This window comes from Rhinoderma darwinii, chromosome 5 (genome assembly GCF_050947455.1).
Source record: "Rhinoderma darwinii isolate aRhiDar2 chromosome 5, aRhiDar2.hap1, whole genome shotgun sequence".
Taxonomy (NCBI): Eukaryota; Metazoa; Chordata; class Amphibia; order Anura; family Rhinodermatidae; genus Rhinoderma; species Rhinoderma darwinii.
Window position 1 is genome coordinate 121,568,633 of NC_134691.1, and position 14,654 is coordinate 121,583,286.

The 14,654-nt window shown below is 38.7% G+C and overlaps 1 protein-coding gene across 2 annotated transcripts in view; it reads left to right on the forward strand.

Annotated features, from left to right (window-relative positions):
* Positions 1 to 14,654, forward strand: part of CDH7 (cadherin 7) — a 224,187-nt gene that overhangs the window by 119,221 nt on the left and 90,312 nt on the right. For both annotated transcript variants that reach the window (XM_075826470.1, XM_075826471.1), the window contains exon 5: positions 12,672 to 12,839. In XM_075826470.1, coding sequence (XP_075682585.1) covers positions 12,672 to 12,839 — 168 coding nt within the window. The remainder of the gene's footprint in view (positions 1 to 12,671; positions 12,840 to 14,654) is intronic.

The following is a 14,654-nucleotide window of genomic DNA, read 5'->3' on the forward strand; positions in this document are numbered from 1 at the left end:
CCTCTCAGTTTGCGAGAAGTGACGATAACTGGCACATTACTGAACAGGAGGAATCACACAATCATCCCACACCATTTGATCCGATTCTTGAGGTTTCATGTAGTTATAAAACATTGCTTTCAATCTGGCTTTTATGCCCCTCCCACATGCCATGGATTGGAGCTAGGTGCTTGAAAATTTGATCATTTGCAGATCTTAGCGACACCTGCTACTTCCTCGGTTTGCATAACCTTATGGTTTGCCCTTCTTGGTGTTGCAATTTCAATGTTCCAGAGTGTATTATTAACAGGGGGACAGATTCTTAGTTGTAACCCATCTGGTCCCGGCGCATGGAAAAACATTTATTTTATTTAGCTTAGCTTGATCCATATATACATTCAGCCTATTAAGTATATTAATTGATGTATTAACAGCACCCATTCAGTAGCTCTGCCTTCTCTTGATTCCCCCGTGACCAACTCCCTATTACCACTATTTAGGGGTCCTATATATTCTGACCATATATATTTTTTTGCATTCATATACTTTAAGGTGTAACTAAACTTTTAACAAACCTTTGACAGAAGTTTTGATCAGTGGAGGTCCGAGCACTGAGACCCTCACCGATCACTAAAACGAAGTGGCAGATTCACTTTGGTGAGCGCTGTGCCACTTTGTTTCTGATCGGCTTACCTCGGAAAGCCGAGCTAGTGGTGTACGCGCTCAATAGACAGTCTATGAGCCTGTACACCGCTGAAGCTGCTTTTTCGAGAAAAAGAGAGAGTAGCTTCCACTAGGGCTCCCATTTCTGAGACTCACACCCTCGCATTATCACCTAACTTGACAATTCTGCTTGGAATAACAAAAACAAAACTGGCCTTCCTTTTCTGAGAACCTTTTATACTTCCCCTAACTTTTTTTAACCCATCTACTTGCCTAGTCCTTCTGACCTACTCATTCACCCACCAGGCCTACACAATCAACTCCTTGCTCAGTGAGCAACATGCTACGCTTAAGACTGTCAATTAACCTTAGAGTTGCATTTTGCTCCTCCAGATCTCTAATGCGAACGGTGAACAACATGCTCACACCGGCCACAGAGTTATTCAAACTAGAACTAGTTCTACAATTATGCATACATATGCCAATTTGTGCAATGAAGTAAACCTCAAATCTTTTCATCCATTATCCCAGTTACAAAAAACGATGAACAATAAAAAAAAAAGTAGAGTACTTACAGGGACTTTAACTCCTCCTTCTAACTTTGTTTTTTTTTTTAACTCCATTTAGTAACAAACCACTTAGTCCAGCAAACCCAATGAGAGCAAGCTCAGAATGAGTCCTGCAGTTTCAATTAACTCCTTAGTGACCAGCCTATTTTAGGTCTTAACCCCTTCCTGCAAAATGACGTGTCTGGTACGTCGGTATTTCAAGTAACTTAGTGCAATCCGACACACCAGGCAGGTCCTGAAGAATAAGCAGCCACAGGAGCTGTGCTCACTTCATCTTCAGCGAGTGTCGGCTATAATATACAGCTGACATCCCGCTGCAATCGCACTTACCATGGATGGCCGCCATTTAACCCTTAAATGCTGCAGTCAATAGCGACTGCCACATTTAAGTGGTTGAGAGAGGGAGGGGGCTCCTTCTGTACCCCACCGCCCCTTGACAAAGGGAGGGGGCTCCCTCTGTACCCGACGACCCCCAATGCAAACGATCGCGGGTACCAATGGTTGCTATAGCAACCAGGAAACCTAGCAACGGCTTCCTGGTTGGCCAGGACCTAATAAGCTAACTGTCAATTGAAGAATGACAGGTACAATACATTGGACTACACAAGCAGTGCAGTGTACTGTACAGGGGATCAGAAGATCAGGTCTTCAAATCCCCAAGTAAGTGTAAAAAAAAGTAAAAAGAAGTGAAAAAAATGTTTTTAAAAAAAAAAAATAAGTAAAACGTTTTAAGTAATAAAAAAAATTCCCGTTTCCCGGATAAAGTCCTTTATAATTGAGAAAAAAAATGGAAAAAAAATAACTATACATAATAGGTATCGCTGCGTTTGGAATGGCCTGAACTTTAAAAATGTCATGTAATTTTTTTCCGCATGATGAACAACATCAAAAACTTAAATGAAAAATAATGACAGCATTTCTTTTTTTGGTCACCTTGTCTAAAAGAAAATGTAATAAAAAGTGATCATAAAGTCGCACGTACCCCAAAATGATACTCACAAAACTTACGCAAAAAACAAGCTCTCCCAAATCAATATGAACTGAAAAATAAAAAAGAAATGGCTGTCAGAATATAGCGACACTAAAAGATGATTTTTTTTAGAAAAAAGTATTTTTATAATGTGAATGTAGTAAAACGTAAGAAAAAAACAATACAAGTTTGGTATCGCTGTAATCATATCGACCCACAAAATAAAGTCAACGTGTTGTTTATACTGCACAGTGAACACTGTAAAAAAGAAAAAGACAAAACAGTGCTAGAATTGCTGTTTTTTGGTTTCCTCGTCTTCCAAAAATGGAATAGTGCTGAAAAAAAATTGCAAGTACGCCAAAATGTAACAAATAAAAATTACAGCTCGTTCCACACAAAACAAGCCCTCACACAGCTCCGTCAACGGAAAAATAAAACGTTTTGACTCTCGGAACGCATTGATGCAAAATGATGCTAAATGATGGCCCAGACAATTTTTTTAGGTCCAGTAATTTTTCACTAAAAACCCCACATCATCATTTGCTAGATCCCGTAGATGGAACATAAATGAGTAAACTTTAGGGCCTCGTGCTGCTTATAGGGCTAGTGAAGTAGTCAAAGATTAGGCAATACTGGAGCGTTGATATTTTGTATAATACCCAAAAAACCCGGCCTGTGTATAAAGGATTGGTTTAAAGCGTACCACACCAATCCATGTATTACTTATTCACCCCATTATTACATCATCCTATTATGCTCTGATGTACTCCGCCCAGCTTACATATACCCTGATGTACTTTGCACAGCTTAAATATACCCTGATGTACTACGCACAGATTACATATGCCCCCACATTATAAGCTAAAATACAAGTAAGACCCCAAACAAAACTACTACCAAGCAAATTCTGCGCTCCTAAAGCAGAATGGCGGTTCTTCTGAGCCTGACAGTGTGCCCAAACAGAAGTTTATGACCACATATGGGGTATTACTGTATTCTGGAGATTCCGCTTAACAATTTATTGGGTGTGTGTCTTCAGTGCTACAAGCTGGGCACAACAAATTGGACACTGAAATGGCATACCAGTGAAAAAATTGAAATTTTCAATCTACAAAATTATGGTGTACTAATTTTTGTAAAACACTTGTGGGGTCAAAATGCTCACTACACCTCATGATGAATTTCTTGCGGGATCTAGTTTCCAAAATGAGGTTATTTTTCAGGGCTTTGCACTGTACTGGTACTTTAGCTCAATGCAACATGGTGTCAGAAAGCGAATCTTGTAAAATCTCAACTCCAAAAACCAAATAGCGCTCTTTCCGTTTAGAGCCTTGCTGTGTGTCCAAATAGCAGTTTACGACCACATATGGCATATTGCCTTACTCGGGAGAAATTGCGTGACAAATTTTGGGGTGTCTTTTCTCCTTTCTAAAATGACATATTATTGGATTTTAGATACATTTTAGATTTAAATTTTCATGGCCCAGTTCTAATAAAATCTATAAAACACCTGTGGGGTCAAAATATTCGCTACAGCCCTAATTTAATTCATTGAGGGGTAAATTCTCAAAAATGTGGTTACATCTGCGGGATTTCTACTGTACTGGTGCCTCAGGAAGCTTTGCACATGCGACATGGTGCCCAGAAACCAGTTCAGAAAAATATGCACTTAAAAAGTCAAATGGCGCTCTTTCCCTTCTGAATCCTGCCGTGTGTCCAAACAGCAGTCTGCGATCGCATAGTACTGCTGTACTCGGGAGTAAATGCTTTACAAACGTTAAGGTGTTTTTCTCCTATAGTCCTTCTGAAAATGCAGAATGTTGAGCTAGAACTACAGCTTATTGGAAAAAATTGTGATCTTTTTATTATTTTTACCTCCCAATTCTAATAAATTCAGCAAAAACCTGTGTGGTCAAAATTCTCACTACACCCCTAGATTAATTCCTCAACCGGTATAGTTTACAAGATGGAGTCACCTTTCAGGGTTTTTTACTGTACTAGTTTCTCAGGGGCTCTGTAGATGCCACATGGTGCCCAGGAATCAATTCAGCAACATCTGCGCTCCAAATGCCGAATGGCACTTCTTCAATTCTGAGCCCTGCCATGTATCCAAACAGCAGTTTATGACCACATATGGGGTATTTCCCTACTCTGAAGAAGTTGCTTTACAAATGCGTCTTATTGGAAAAAATTAAATTTTTAATTTTTAATTTCTAATAAAATCTATTAGACACCTGTGGGGTCAAAATGCTCACTACACCCCTAGATGAATTCAATGGGTGTTGTTTGCCAAATGGAGTACTTTTGGGGAGTTTCTACTCTTTTGGTACCTTAAGGGCTTTGCAAAAGCGACATGGTGCCGAGAAACCAATCCAGCAAAATCTGTGCACCAAAAGCAAAAGGGCGCACCTTCCCTTCTGAGCCCTGCTGTGTGCCCAAACAGCAGTTTATGACCACATATGGGGTATTTCCCTACTCTTGAGAAGTTGCTTTACAAAGGTTGGGGTGCTTTTTGTCTTTTATTTTATGAGAAAACGAAACATTTTGAATGGAAGCTTTCTGGAGAAAAAATATATTTTTCATTTTCACTGCCCAATTCTAATAAAATCTATGGAACACCTGTGGGGTCAAAATGCTCACCACACCCCTAGATTAATTCCTTGTGGGTGTAGTTTCCAAATGGGGTATTTTTTGAGGTGTTTCCTTTGTCTTTGCACCACAAGACCTCTTTTAACTTGACATGATGCCTAAAATATAATCTAATAAAAAGAAGGCCCCAAGATCCACGAGGTGCTCCTTTAATTCTGAGGCCTGTGTTTCAGTCCAGTTGCCCACTAGGGCCACATGTGGTTTATTTCTAAAAACTGCAGAATCTGGGCAATAAATATTGAACTGAACTGGACCCTATAAAATTAGCCTTTTGAAATTTTATTGAAAATGTGAGAAATTGATGCTGAAATTCTAGGCCTTGCAACATCCTAGAAAAATAGGATGTTCAAAAAATTATGCCAACATAAAGTAGACATTGAAAATGTTAACTAGCAACTATTTTGTGCCTGTTTTACAAGCAGATACATTTAATTTGAGAAAAATGCCAATTTTTGCGATTTTTCTCAAAATTTTGGTGTTTTTCACAAAAAATCGACCAAATTTTATCCCTGACATAAAGTACAATTTGTCACGAGAAAACAATCCCAGAATCGCTTGGCTAAGCATTCCAAAGTTATTACCACATAAAGTGACACCTGTCAGATTTTAAAAATGGGGCTCTGTCATTTAGTCCAAAAGTGGCTGTGATGGGAAGGGGTTAATGTCCAAGCCATTTTTTAAGTTTTTCCATTGTCTCATTCAAAGAGCTATAAACTTTTTGTTTTTGCGTCGACATAGCTGAATAAGGATTTTTACAGGACAAGTTGTATTTTTTATCATTTATTGTTTTCTGTGTGGTATAAATAACACTAACTATATTCAGCGGGTTGTTACGATGCAACAATACGAAATTTATATAGTTTTCTTTTGCTTCACTACTTTTACACAGTAAAAACACTTTTTTTTTTCAAAATTATTTGTTTTTGTGTCTCCATATTTGAAGAGCCATAATTTTTTTTTATTTTTCTGTTGATGCAGATGTACAGTTAGGTCCAGAATTATTTGGACAGTGACACAATCTTCATGATTTGGGCTCTGTATGCAACCACATTGGATTTGAAATGAAACAACTGATATGCAATGGAAGTGTAGACTTTCAGGTTTAATTCAAAGGCTAGACAAAAATTACCCTGTGAAACGTTTAGGAATTGCAACCATTTTTCTACAATGCCTCCTCAAAAGTAATTGGAAAGATTAACATTGCCATAAATAAAATGTATTTTTAATACTTTGTAGAGAATCCTTTGCAGGCAATGACTGCCTGATGTCTGGAACCATGGACATCATCAAACGCTGGGTTTCCTCCTTTGTGATGCTTTGCCAGGCCTTTAGTGCAGCTGTCTTCAGTTGTTGCTTGTTTGTGGGTCTTTCTGCCTCAAGTTTTGTCTTAAGCAAGTGAAATGCATGCTCGATCGGGTTGAGATCTGGTGATTGACTTGGCCATTGCAGAATATTCTACTTCTTTGCATTAAAAAACTCCTGGGTTGCTTTTGCAGCATGTTTTGGGTCAATGTTCATCTGTACTATGAAGCGACGTCCACTCAACCTTGCATCACTTGGTTGAATCTGAGCAAAAAAGCAAAAAATATATCCCTGAACACTTGAGAATTCATCCGGCTGCTTCTGTCTTCACTCACATCATCAATAAACACTTGTGACCCAGTGCCTTTGGCAGCCATGCATGCCCATGCCATCACACTGCCTCCACCATGTTTTACAGAGGATGTGGCGTGCTTTGGATCATGAGCCGTTCCAAGCCTTCTCCATACTTTCTTCCTCTCATCATTCTGGTACAGGTTGATCTTAGTTTCATCTGTCCAAATAATGCTGTTCCAGAACTGGGCTGGCTTCTTTAGATGTTGTTTGGCAAAATCTAATCTGACCTTTCTATTTTTGAGGCTGATTAATGATTTGCACATTGTGGTGAAGCCTCTGTATTTGCTCTCATGAAGTCTTCTCTTTATGGTAGACTTAGATACTGATATACCTACTTCCAGGAGAGTGTTCTTCACTTGGGTAGATGTTGTGAAGGTTTTTTTTGTCTCCATGCAAAAGTTTCTGCGATCATCCACCACTGTTGTCTTCCGTGGATGTCCAGGCCTTTTGGAGTTCACGAGATCACCAGTGCGCTCCTTTTTTTTAAGACTGTACAAAACAGTTCATTTGGCCACTCCTAAAATTTGTGCTATCTCTCTGATGGATTTCTTCATTTGTTTCAGACTAACAATGGTCTGTTTCACTCGCATTGAGAGCTCCTTTGACCTCATGTTGTGGGTTCACAGCAACAGCTTCCAAATGCAAATGCCACACCTGGAATCAATTCCATACCTTTTACCTGCTTAATTGATGATGGATTAACGAGGGAATAGCCCATGCAGCCCATTAAATAGCTTTTGAGATAATTGTCTAATTACCTTTGGTCCCTTGAAAGGTCCCTTGAGAGGCAGCTACATATTAAAGAGCTGTAATTCCTAAACCCTTCCTCAATTTAGCATGTGAATACCCTCAAATAAAAGCTGAGAGTCTGCACTTTAAGCCCATATTGATTATATTACTGTATATTCATTAAGTTTTGGTAAACAGCTAAAATGCCAAAACAAGTGTCACTGTCCAAATAATTCTGGACCTAACTGTATGAGGGCTTTTTTTTTGTGGGACGACTTGTAGTTTTTATTGGTACCATATTGGAGTACATGCGACTTTTTGATCACTTTTTATCAAAAAAATGTTAAGGCATGATGCACAGAAAACAGCAATTCTTGCATTGTTTTATTTTTTACGACATTTGCTGAGCGGGTTAAATAATGCAATAGCTTTATAGTTGGGGGTCATTACGCATGTGGCAATACCAAATATGTGTAACTTTTTTTTCATAATAAAGCATTTTGTAAAGGGAAACTGGGTTTTTCATTTTTTTTACTTTAGATTTTTATTTATTTATTATAAACTTTTATTAAACTTTTTTTTAAACTTTTTTTTATTATTCCCACTAGGGGACTTTACTATGCGATCATCTGATGGCTTTTATAATACACTGCAATACTTCTGTATTGCAGTGTATTACTGCCTGTCCATGTAAAAATGGACAGGCATATGCTAGGCCATGCCTTTGGCATGGCGTAGCAGGCATTAAGTAGAGGCCGACCTGGGGACCTTTATTAGGCCCCCGGCTGCCATAAAAGACACCAGCACCCTACGATCATATAGCAGGGTGTTGGTGGAGTGTGAGAGGGAGCCCCCTCCTTCCAAAACCACTCAGATACGGCTCTCACTATTAAGCGCCGCATCTGAGGGGTTAAGCAAGCAGGATCGATACTGATATTGCTCTCGCCCGTTCAAGTAGGTTTGCTCCCAGCCTTCAGCTACCGGAGATAGCTGAGAGCAGGGAGATTTACCTGCTCCCCGCTTTGTTTATTTATTCCAGAAAATCAGAAAAAATGGGTTTTAGATTGTGATAGTATTTATAACACAAACTACACAGAAAAGAACCTTGCTCAATTCTAATTGTAAGTACTCACAGAAGTCCACAGAATTACACTAAGCACCAACAAATCCATTATTTTTAACTCCACTTATGGAGTCCCTAGTCTAGCAAGCCCAGTGAGAGCCCTATAGTTCCTCACACACAGTGTAAGTCCCCCATGGTGCCCACCATAAAATATAATGTCTCCATAGTGCCTCTCCACACAGTATAATTCCCCATGCAGTATAATGCCCCATGGTGCTTCTCCACACATCATAATGCCCCCACACAGTATTATGCCCCCATAGTGCCTCATCACACAGTATATTGCCCCATAGTGCCTCCCCACACAGAATAATGCCCCTGTAGTGCAGATGCAGTCGAAACCGAGACATTCTGCCGGCCTCCCGAGACAGCCGGACAGTGCCTTTTATCCAGATTAGGAGGCATGAGTGTAGCTTTAGGCCTGTAACATCCAGTAACAGTTATCTTAGCATTGACGTACAATTTTAAAGCTTATTTGCACCGGTGCAACCAATTTTTAAAATTACACTAATGCATCTATAGTTTTATTTTTTTATTTTTTTTATTTACAGTTCTCAAATCTGGTAGTCATGTACTATGTTTAGGTTAGCAAGTAGAAGGGGCAAATGGAAGAGAGTAAGGGTAGACATAATTTTTTGCACATTTTATTTTATATACACTAAAAGTTTATTTTACTGTATAAACATTTTCTAAAAGTAAACATCCTTTAAAAATAAAATTTTCTAAATACGATCTAATGCTGTTTAGCCATGTTGCTCCATATTTTGTAAGTATATGAATAAAATGTACATTTTAGTAGAACCTGTTCCAAGGATAATATGTTTATCTCTGGGATTCCACTTTTTTTTTTATAGAGGCAGTGATTTAACATACATCCTAAATTACTTAATTATTGCAATTGTGTTATATTTATGTTTAGAAATAAGAAACTGACTTGAAATGTATGTCTTTTGCATAGTTAGTCATTTATACATTGTCCATTTAGCACATAATGGAGTTCTTACATAGGGAAGAATTAATTTGCATTTCTCATACATAAGCTTTATTCCATTTTGTAGAGACAGAGTTTGCTTCATAAGCATAAAGCAAAATTAATCACATCAAGAACAAACAATACCCAGGGAAGAAATTATCAATAATGCCTATTTAAAGTCATTTATCACAGCTTAGGCCAAATGGGAATCATTACTTTAAAAAAAAAATCAAAAAAAAAATCAATCAAATGCATTAAATTGTGTTGTAATATATACATTTCACTTCAGAAAGTCCAGAAAGCAATTCATAGCACATTACTTAAAGGGAAATAGCCTTATATACTAACTAGAATAATACATTGTTCTATGTTTAATATTCTTAATGTAAGTGAAGATTATTCAGATAAAGAGGAGTTCACACTGTGCCTGTGCAAAACTGGGAATATCTTGAAATTCATCTTTTGATCAATTATTTTAATTCTGCTAACCTTCAGGGACTATATTTTATGAATGTTTCTTCTCAGATAGACATCTAATATCATAGAGGGCTGTGATAAACTTCTCAAATGTCTCTACCGTACAATTCATTTAAAAGAAATCTTCTTTTTCTAAGAATCTGCTAGTTAGTTTCCTGGATAAATTGTGTGTGTTCCCATTTGTGTGCAGTGGCCCTGGCTATATGGAATACACATAAGATTAATTCAAATATCCAGGTCTTTTCAAAAGTGAGCATCCTTAGGCCACGCTCACACGTGGCAGAATTTTTCCACTGCAAATGTTGATGCAGATTCGGGGCAATTACGCAACGAATCTGCATCAACATCTGAATATTTGACAGGTAATTCAGATGTTGCAGATATCACAGTGGACTTGCCACAAATTTCAGTTTTTGCATTGCAAAGGCTGAAATCTGCAGTGGAATTCCGCTTCTTCTCCGCAGCATAATGTGCATGCTGCGGATGGAAAATTTGCCACCGCAGCCTAATTTCCACACAGTTGTTTTCCGCAACATCTGAACTAAGTTTCCTAAAAATGTATAGAAACAAATGTAAAAAACGACTGTTGCAGAATTCCACTGCGGACTGTCTGCAGCAGAATTCAACAGAATTCCGCCACGTCTGAACGTGGCCTTACAGATAAAGTCCAATATCTCGATTTTTCTTTACCCAACCAAAAGACAGAACATACAGTAAAAGATCAGACGTCATTCTAATATATAGATGGATGATGAGTTGAATTTTAGATCAAGTTTCAAAAGTTATTATCATTGGAAAAAGACATAGTTCTATAAATAGTTTATTCTAAAATTTAAAAAATAAATAAAATAAATAAAAAGTAGAGAAAAAAATCTGTTCTAACTTGTTATACAGCAATTAGATTAAAACTTTTGTGTTGATCCAACACATTTTGTGTGAGGTTTCTCATACTGTTGGGATCCTGAATCCAACAAGATTCCATAGAAATAGGGGCGGCTCCAGGCTTATGTGGGCCCATTTACGGGGGATCTCACGGTGGCAGTAAAATGGCAGAAAAGTTTACTTTGTGCCCCCATGTAGACATTAGGCACTGTTTATGCCCGAATATATAAGTTAGGCCCCCAGTTTGTACCCCTATACATTTAGTGCCTACTGTAGATAGTGCCACATAGCCCCCCTCCCAGGTAGTGCCACATATCCCCCTCCCAGGTAGTGCCAGAGAGCAGTCCCAGGTAGAGCCACACAGCCCCCACCTCCCAGGTCGTGGCACACAGCCCCACCTCCCAGGTAGTACCACACAGCCCCCTCCCAGGTAGTGCCACACAGCCCCCTTCTCCCAAATTGTGCCACACAGCCACCTCCTCCCAGGTAGTGCCACACAGCCCCCATCCCTGGTAGTGCCACACAGCCCCCCTCCCTAGTAGTACCACACAGCCTCCCTTCCTGTAGGTAGCACCTTTGGGGTTCCCTCTGGGAGTCGAATCCCCAGCCAGAGCATTGTCGATGCTCTGGCTGGGGATTCCGCTTCAGGAGAAACCCCTCACTTCACTGTCCATATATGGACAGTGTTGTCAGGGGCAACCCCAGAGCCATAGTCATTACTAGCACTCTGCCTGGGACTTCTGCTCTGCTCCTGACATCACGGTCCATGTATGGATAGTGATGTCCGGAGCAGAGCTGAAGTTCTGGACAGAGTGTTAGTAAAGGCTCTTCTCCGATACTCCAGCTCTGGGGAAGCCCCTGACATCACTGTCCATATATGGCTAATGATGTCAGGGGCAACCCCAGAGCCAAAGTCCCGGGGCAGAATGCTACTAGCACTCTGCCTGGGACACTGCTCTGCTCCTGACAACACTGTCCATATATGGACAGTGATGTCAGGGGCTTCCCTAGAGACGGAGTCCCGGAGCAGAGCCGCTTCTAGTGCTCTGCCTGGGACTCTTTCTCTCATCCTGACATCTGTGTATGGATATTCATTGCAAAAATATAGAAATAAGCTTTGAGATATTATTGACAGTTGTATGAACTAATTGAAAGGTGCCCACAGAATGCTAAGGGCTATAATGTATCTTTATTTGCCTTTGATTTCATAAGGAGATATATGGAGGATTTTTCTTTATAAATTCATAGGGAATTTGTGAGAAAATATTGTGGATATTCTTCACTAGTATTGCTACAGTGTATCTAAGAGGCAGTATACTACAGTACACATAATGCCAATGCCCATATTATTGGACTATGTAGTATAGGACTTTGTGGGCCACCATACAAATTGTTAGAAGGAAATTATATGGATGACAAATTTGAGATAGATATATTTTAAAAAAATTGTTGCCTCTGGCATTAGGAAAAATGTGCACAGAAAGACTCTGTGATCGTTTCAAGTTGGCAGCCATCGGAATCAATCTAAGCTTAGATTTTTGTTTGAAAGTTTTGAAAACTTCTAATGGCTTTGAAACTTTAGGAAAATAAATTATAGTAGAAAAAGTCTAAAAAGGGGGAAATGAATAACAAACTATCAATCACTGTACAATAAGTAGCTTATTTTTAGATGTTTTTTTAAATATATAAATTATTTTATAAGTAGATCTGCAGGGTTGTTCAAACTTTCACTTAAAATTGGTAGCAAATGGATAATGACTATAATATATTTGACATTTTCTATTTTCTTGCAACTTACTTGTAACAATTTATAAATTATACTACTGCATGTAAATGTAAATTGCTGTTTTGCTGACAGTGGAACTATAAAATTTTAATGATTAAAATTCACAGACAGTACAAGAGTTAAAAACAGCATTTATTTTGTATGTATCCTATACATTGTTCTTATGAATTTAAAATATATTTCTATTATTTATTCTCTGTCATTTTTCCTGACAGGCATCATTCGAACAGCCTTACCTAATATGGACAGAGAAGCCAAGGACCACTATCTTCTGGTAATACAGGCAAAAGATATGGTTGGACTAATGGGAGGATTGTCGGGTACAACCTCTGTCACAGTCACACTTACAGATGTAAATGACAATCCACCAAGGTTTCCTCGAAGTAAGTTCTTGTTGTATAGTATGGCTAGCCTCAATTCATGTAAATGGAATGTAAAAGTGTTTCTTTTATCTAGGACATACTATTGATAAATGAGAATAAATAAATGAGGAGGTTGTCCAATTTTTAGAGTAAAAGGTTTGCAGGTGGCATCCTCATCCTATAATTAGGACCGCAATTTCCCTACTATATAATTGAACAGCAAGCCTGCTAACTCCCTCACTGGCTTATGACTATCTAGCAGCTGACAGGAAGGAGCAGTGTGGCAGTGTGGAACACAAATGCACCATTTTTATTTTTTTATTGCTTCTATGCAACTAAACTAAAAAAATTCATCAACTTTACAAATCCTTATTAAAAAATCCTATGCAGATCTAATTGTTTCCATGGGTACAGACTATAATAAACCCTGTATAGTCTGATCCTGCAGTCATACATTCCTGTCTACTTACTTCTTGCTAACATACATTTGATGCGTGTACTGGTCTGATTTCACCTACAGCTCCCCCCTTTTCCACAACTCCAATTAAGGGCCTTTTACACGGGCGATTATCGTGTAAGATATTGTAAGATCGCGTAAAAGCTTGCAATCATTGACTAGTATAAACATGTTTAGTGATTGCACTATGTATGAGAAATTATTTGCTTGTCATTGATTAATCTTTCATGATGGCCTAAAAATTATATTTGTCGGCGTTATATCTACTTGTGTAAACAGGAATCTGCTAGTTGTAAGAACACGAGACAGGAGGAAAAGAGGGAAGTAAAGTGATCTCAAAAGTGATCAAGCATTCGATCATTGTTACATATAAATGCATCTCTTTCAAACATTACCAACTCGCTATATCTTGGATTGGTGCTAATTTTTTCCCAATTTATCTTCACATGTAAATGGACCCTTAGGGTTGAGGTACTTAGCTGGCTCCAGGATTTAGGTGCCTGTGGCTAGTCTAGTGATTCATTCCCAGGATAACATTTAGCAGATTAAGCATTAGACCAAATTTGGAGAAATTTTATATAAGTTTGGCATGTGTAACAACAATGAAAAAGTCTCAATAATGTACTGGGAAGGGTACAGGAAATAGGAATAGGAATGTGATCAGGCAGTGCAGTACTCGGCAACGGGAGTCAGATTGCTACAGATGCAGTACCAGGGATGAGACATAAACGTAGTTGGATAATCCAAGGGTCGTTAACAGTAATCAAGCAGAGCTGAGAATGCATGATAGTAGCTGGTAGTTCAAGAGGATAGTCAGATAAGCCAACGTTCAGCAACAGCATGGATTACAGCGAGCCAAGCATGGATTACAGAAGGAACCAAGCAATATTGGAGTCCCCAAAGCAAGGTCAATTTGAAGTCAAATAGCAATGCACTAGCAATGCATTATGTATACAACAGTATCAGGAACGAAAGAAAGCCAAACTAGAGTTAGCAAAACATGTAACTGGTACTCAGGCCAGGGAATTGCCTTTTTAATTATGGTGCATCTAATTCTGATTGGCCGGGTAACTGTGCACCTGTCGACCATGCCAGCCACTCCACAAGAATTATTGCAGCAGCGGCTTGCATGACGACATGGCACTGGAACCTGTCTGTGCAAGCATGTTACAGTAGGTGTGCAAGAAGTAGGGGAAAGATTGAAAGGAGTTTGGCTGCTGGATCTGACTATACAGTTTGTTTGTTTGTAGTCTGTAACAATGGAGACATATAGTTCCGCATAGGAGGTTTAGACAAAAATACTAGGAGATTTTTAATCAAGTCTATTTGCAAAGTTGCTTCATTTTTGGTTTATATGCTTAAGATAAATAAATAAATAC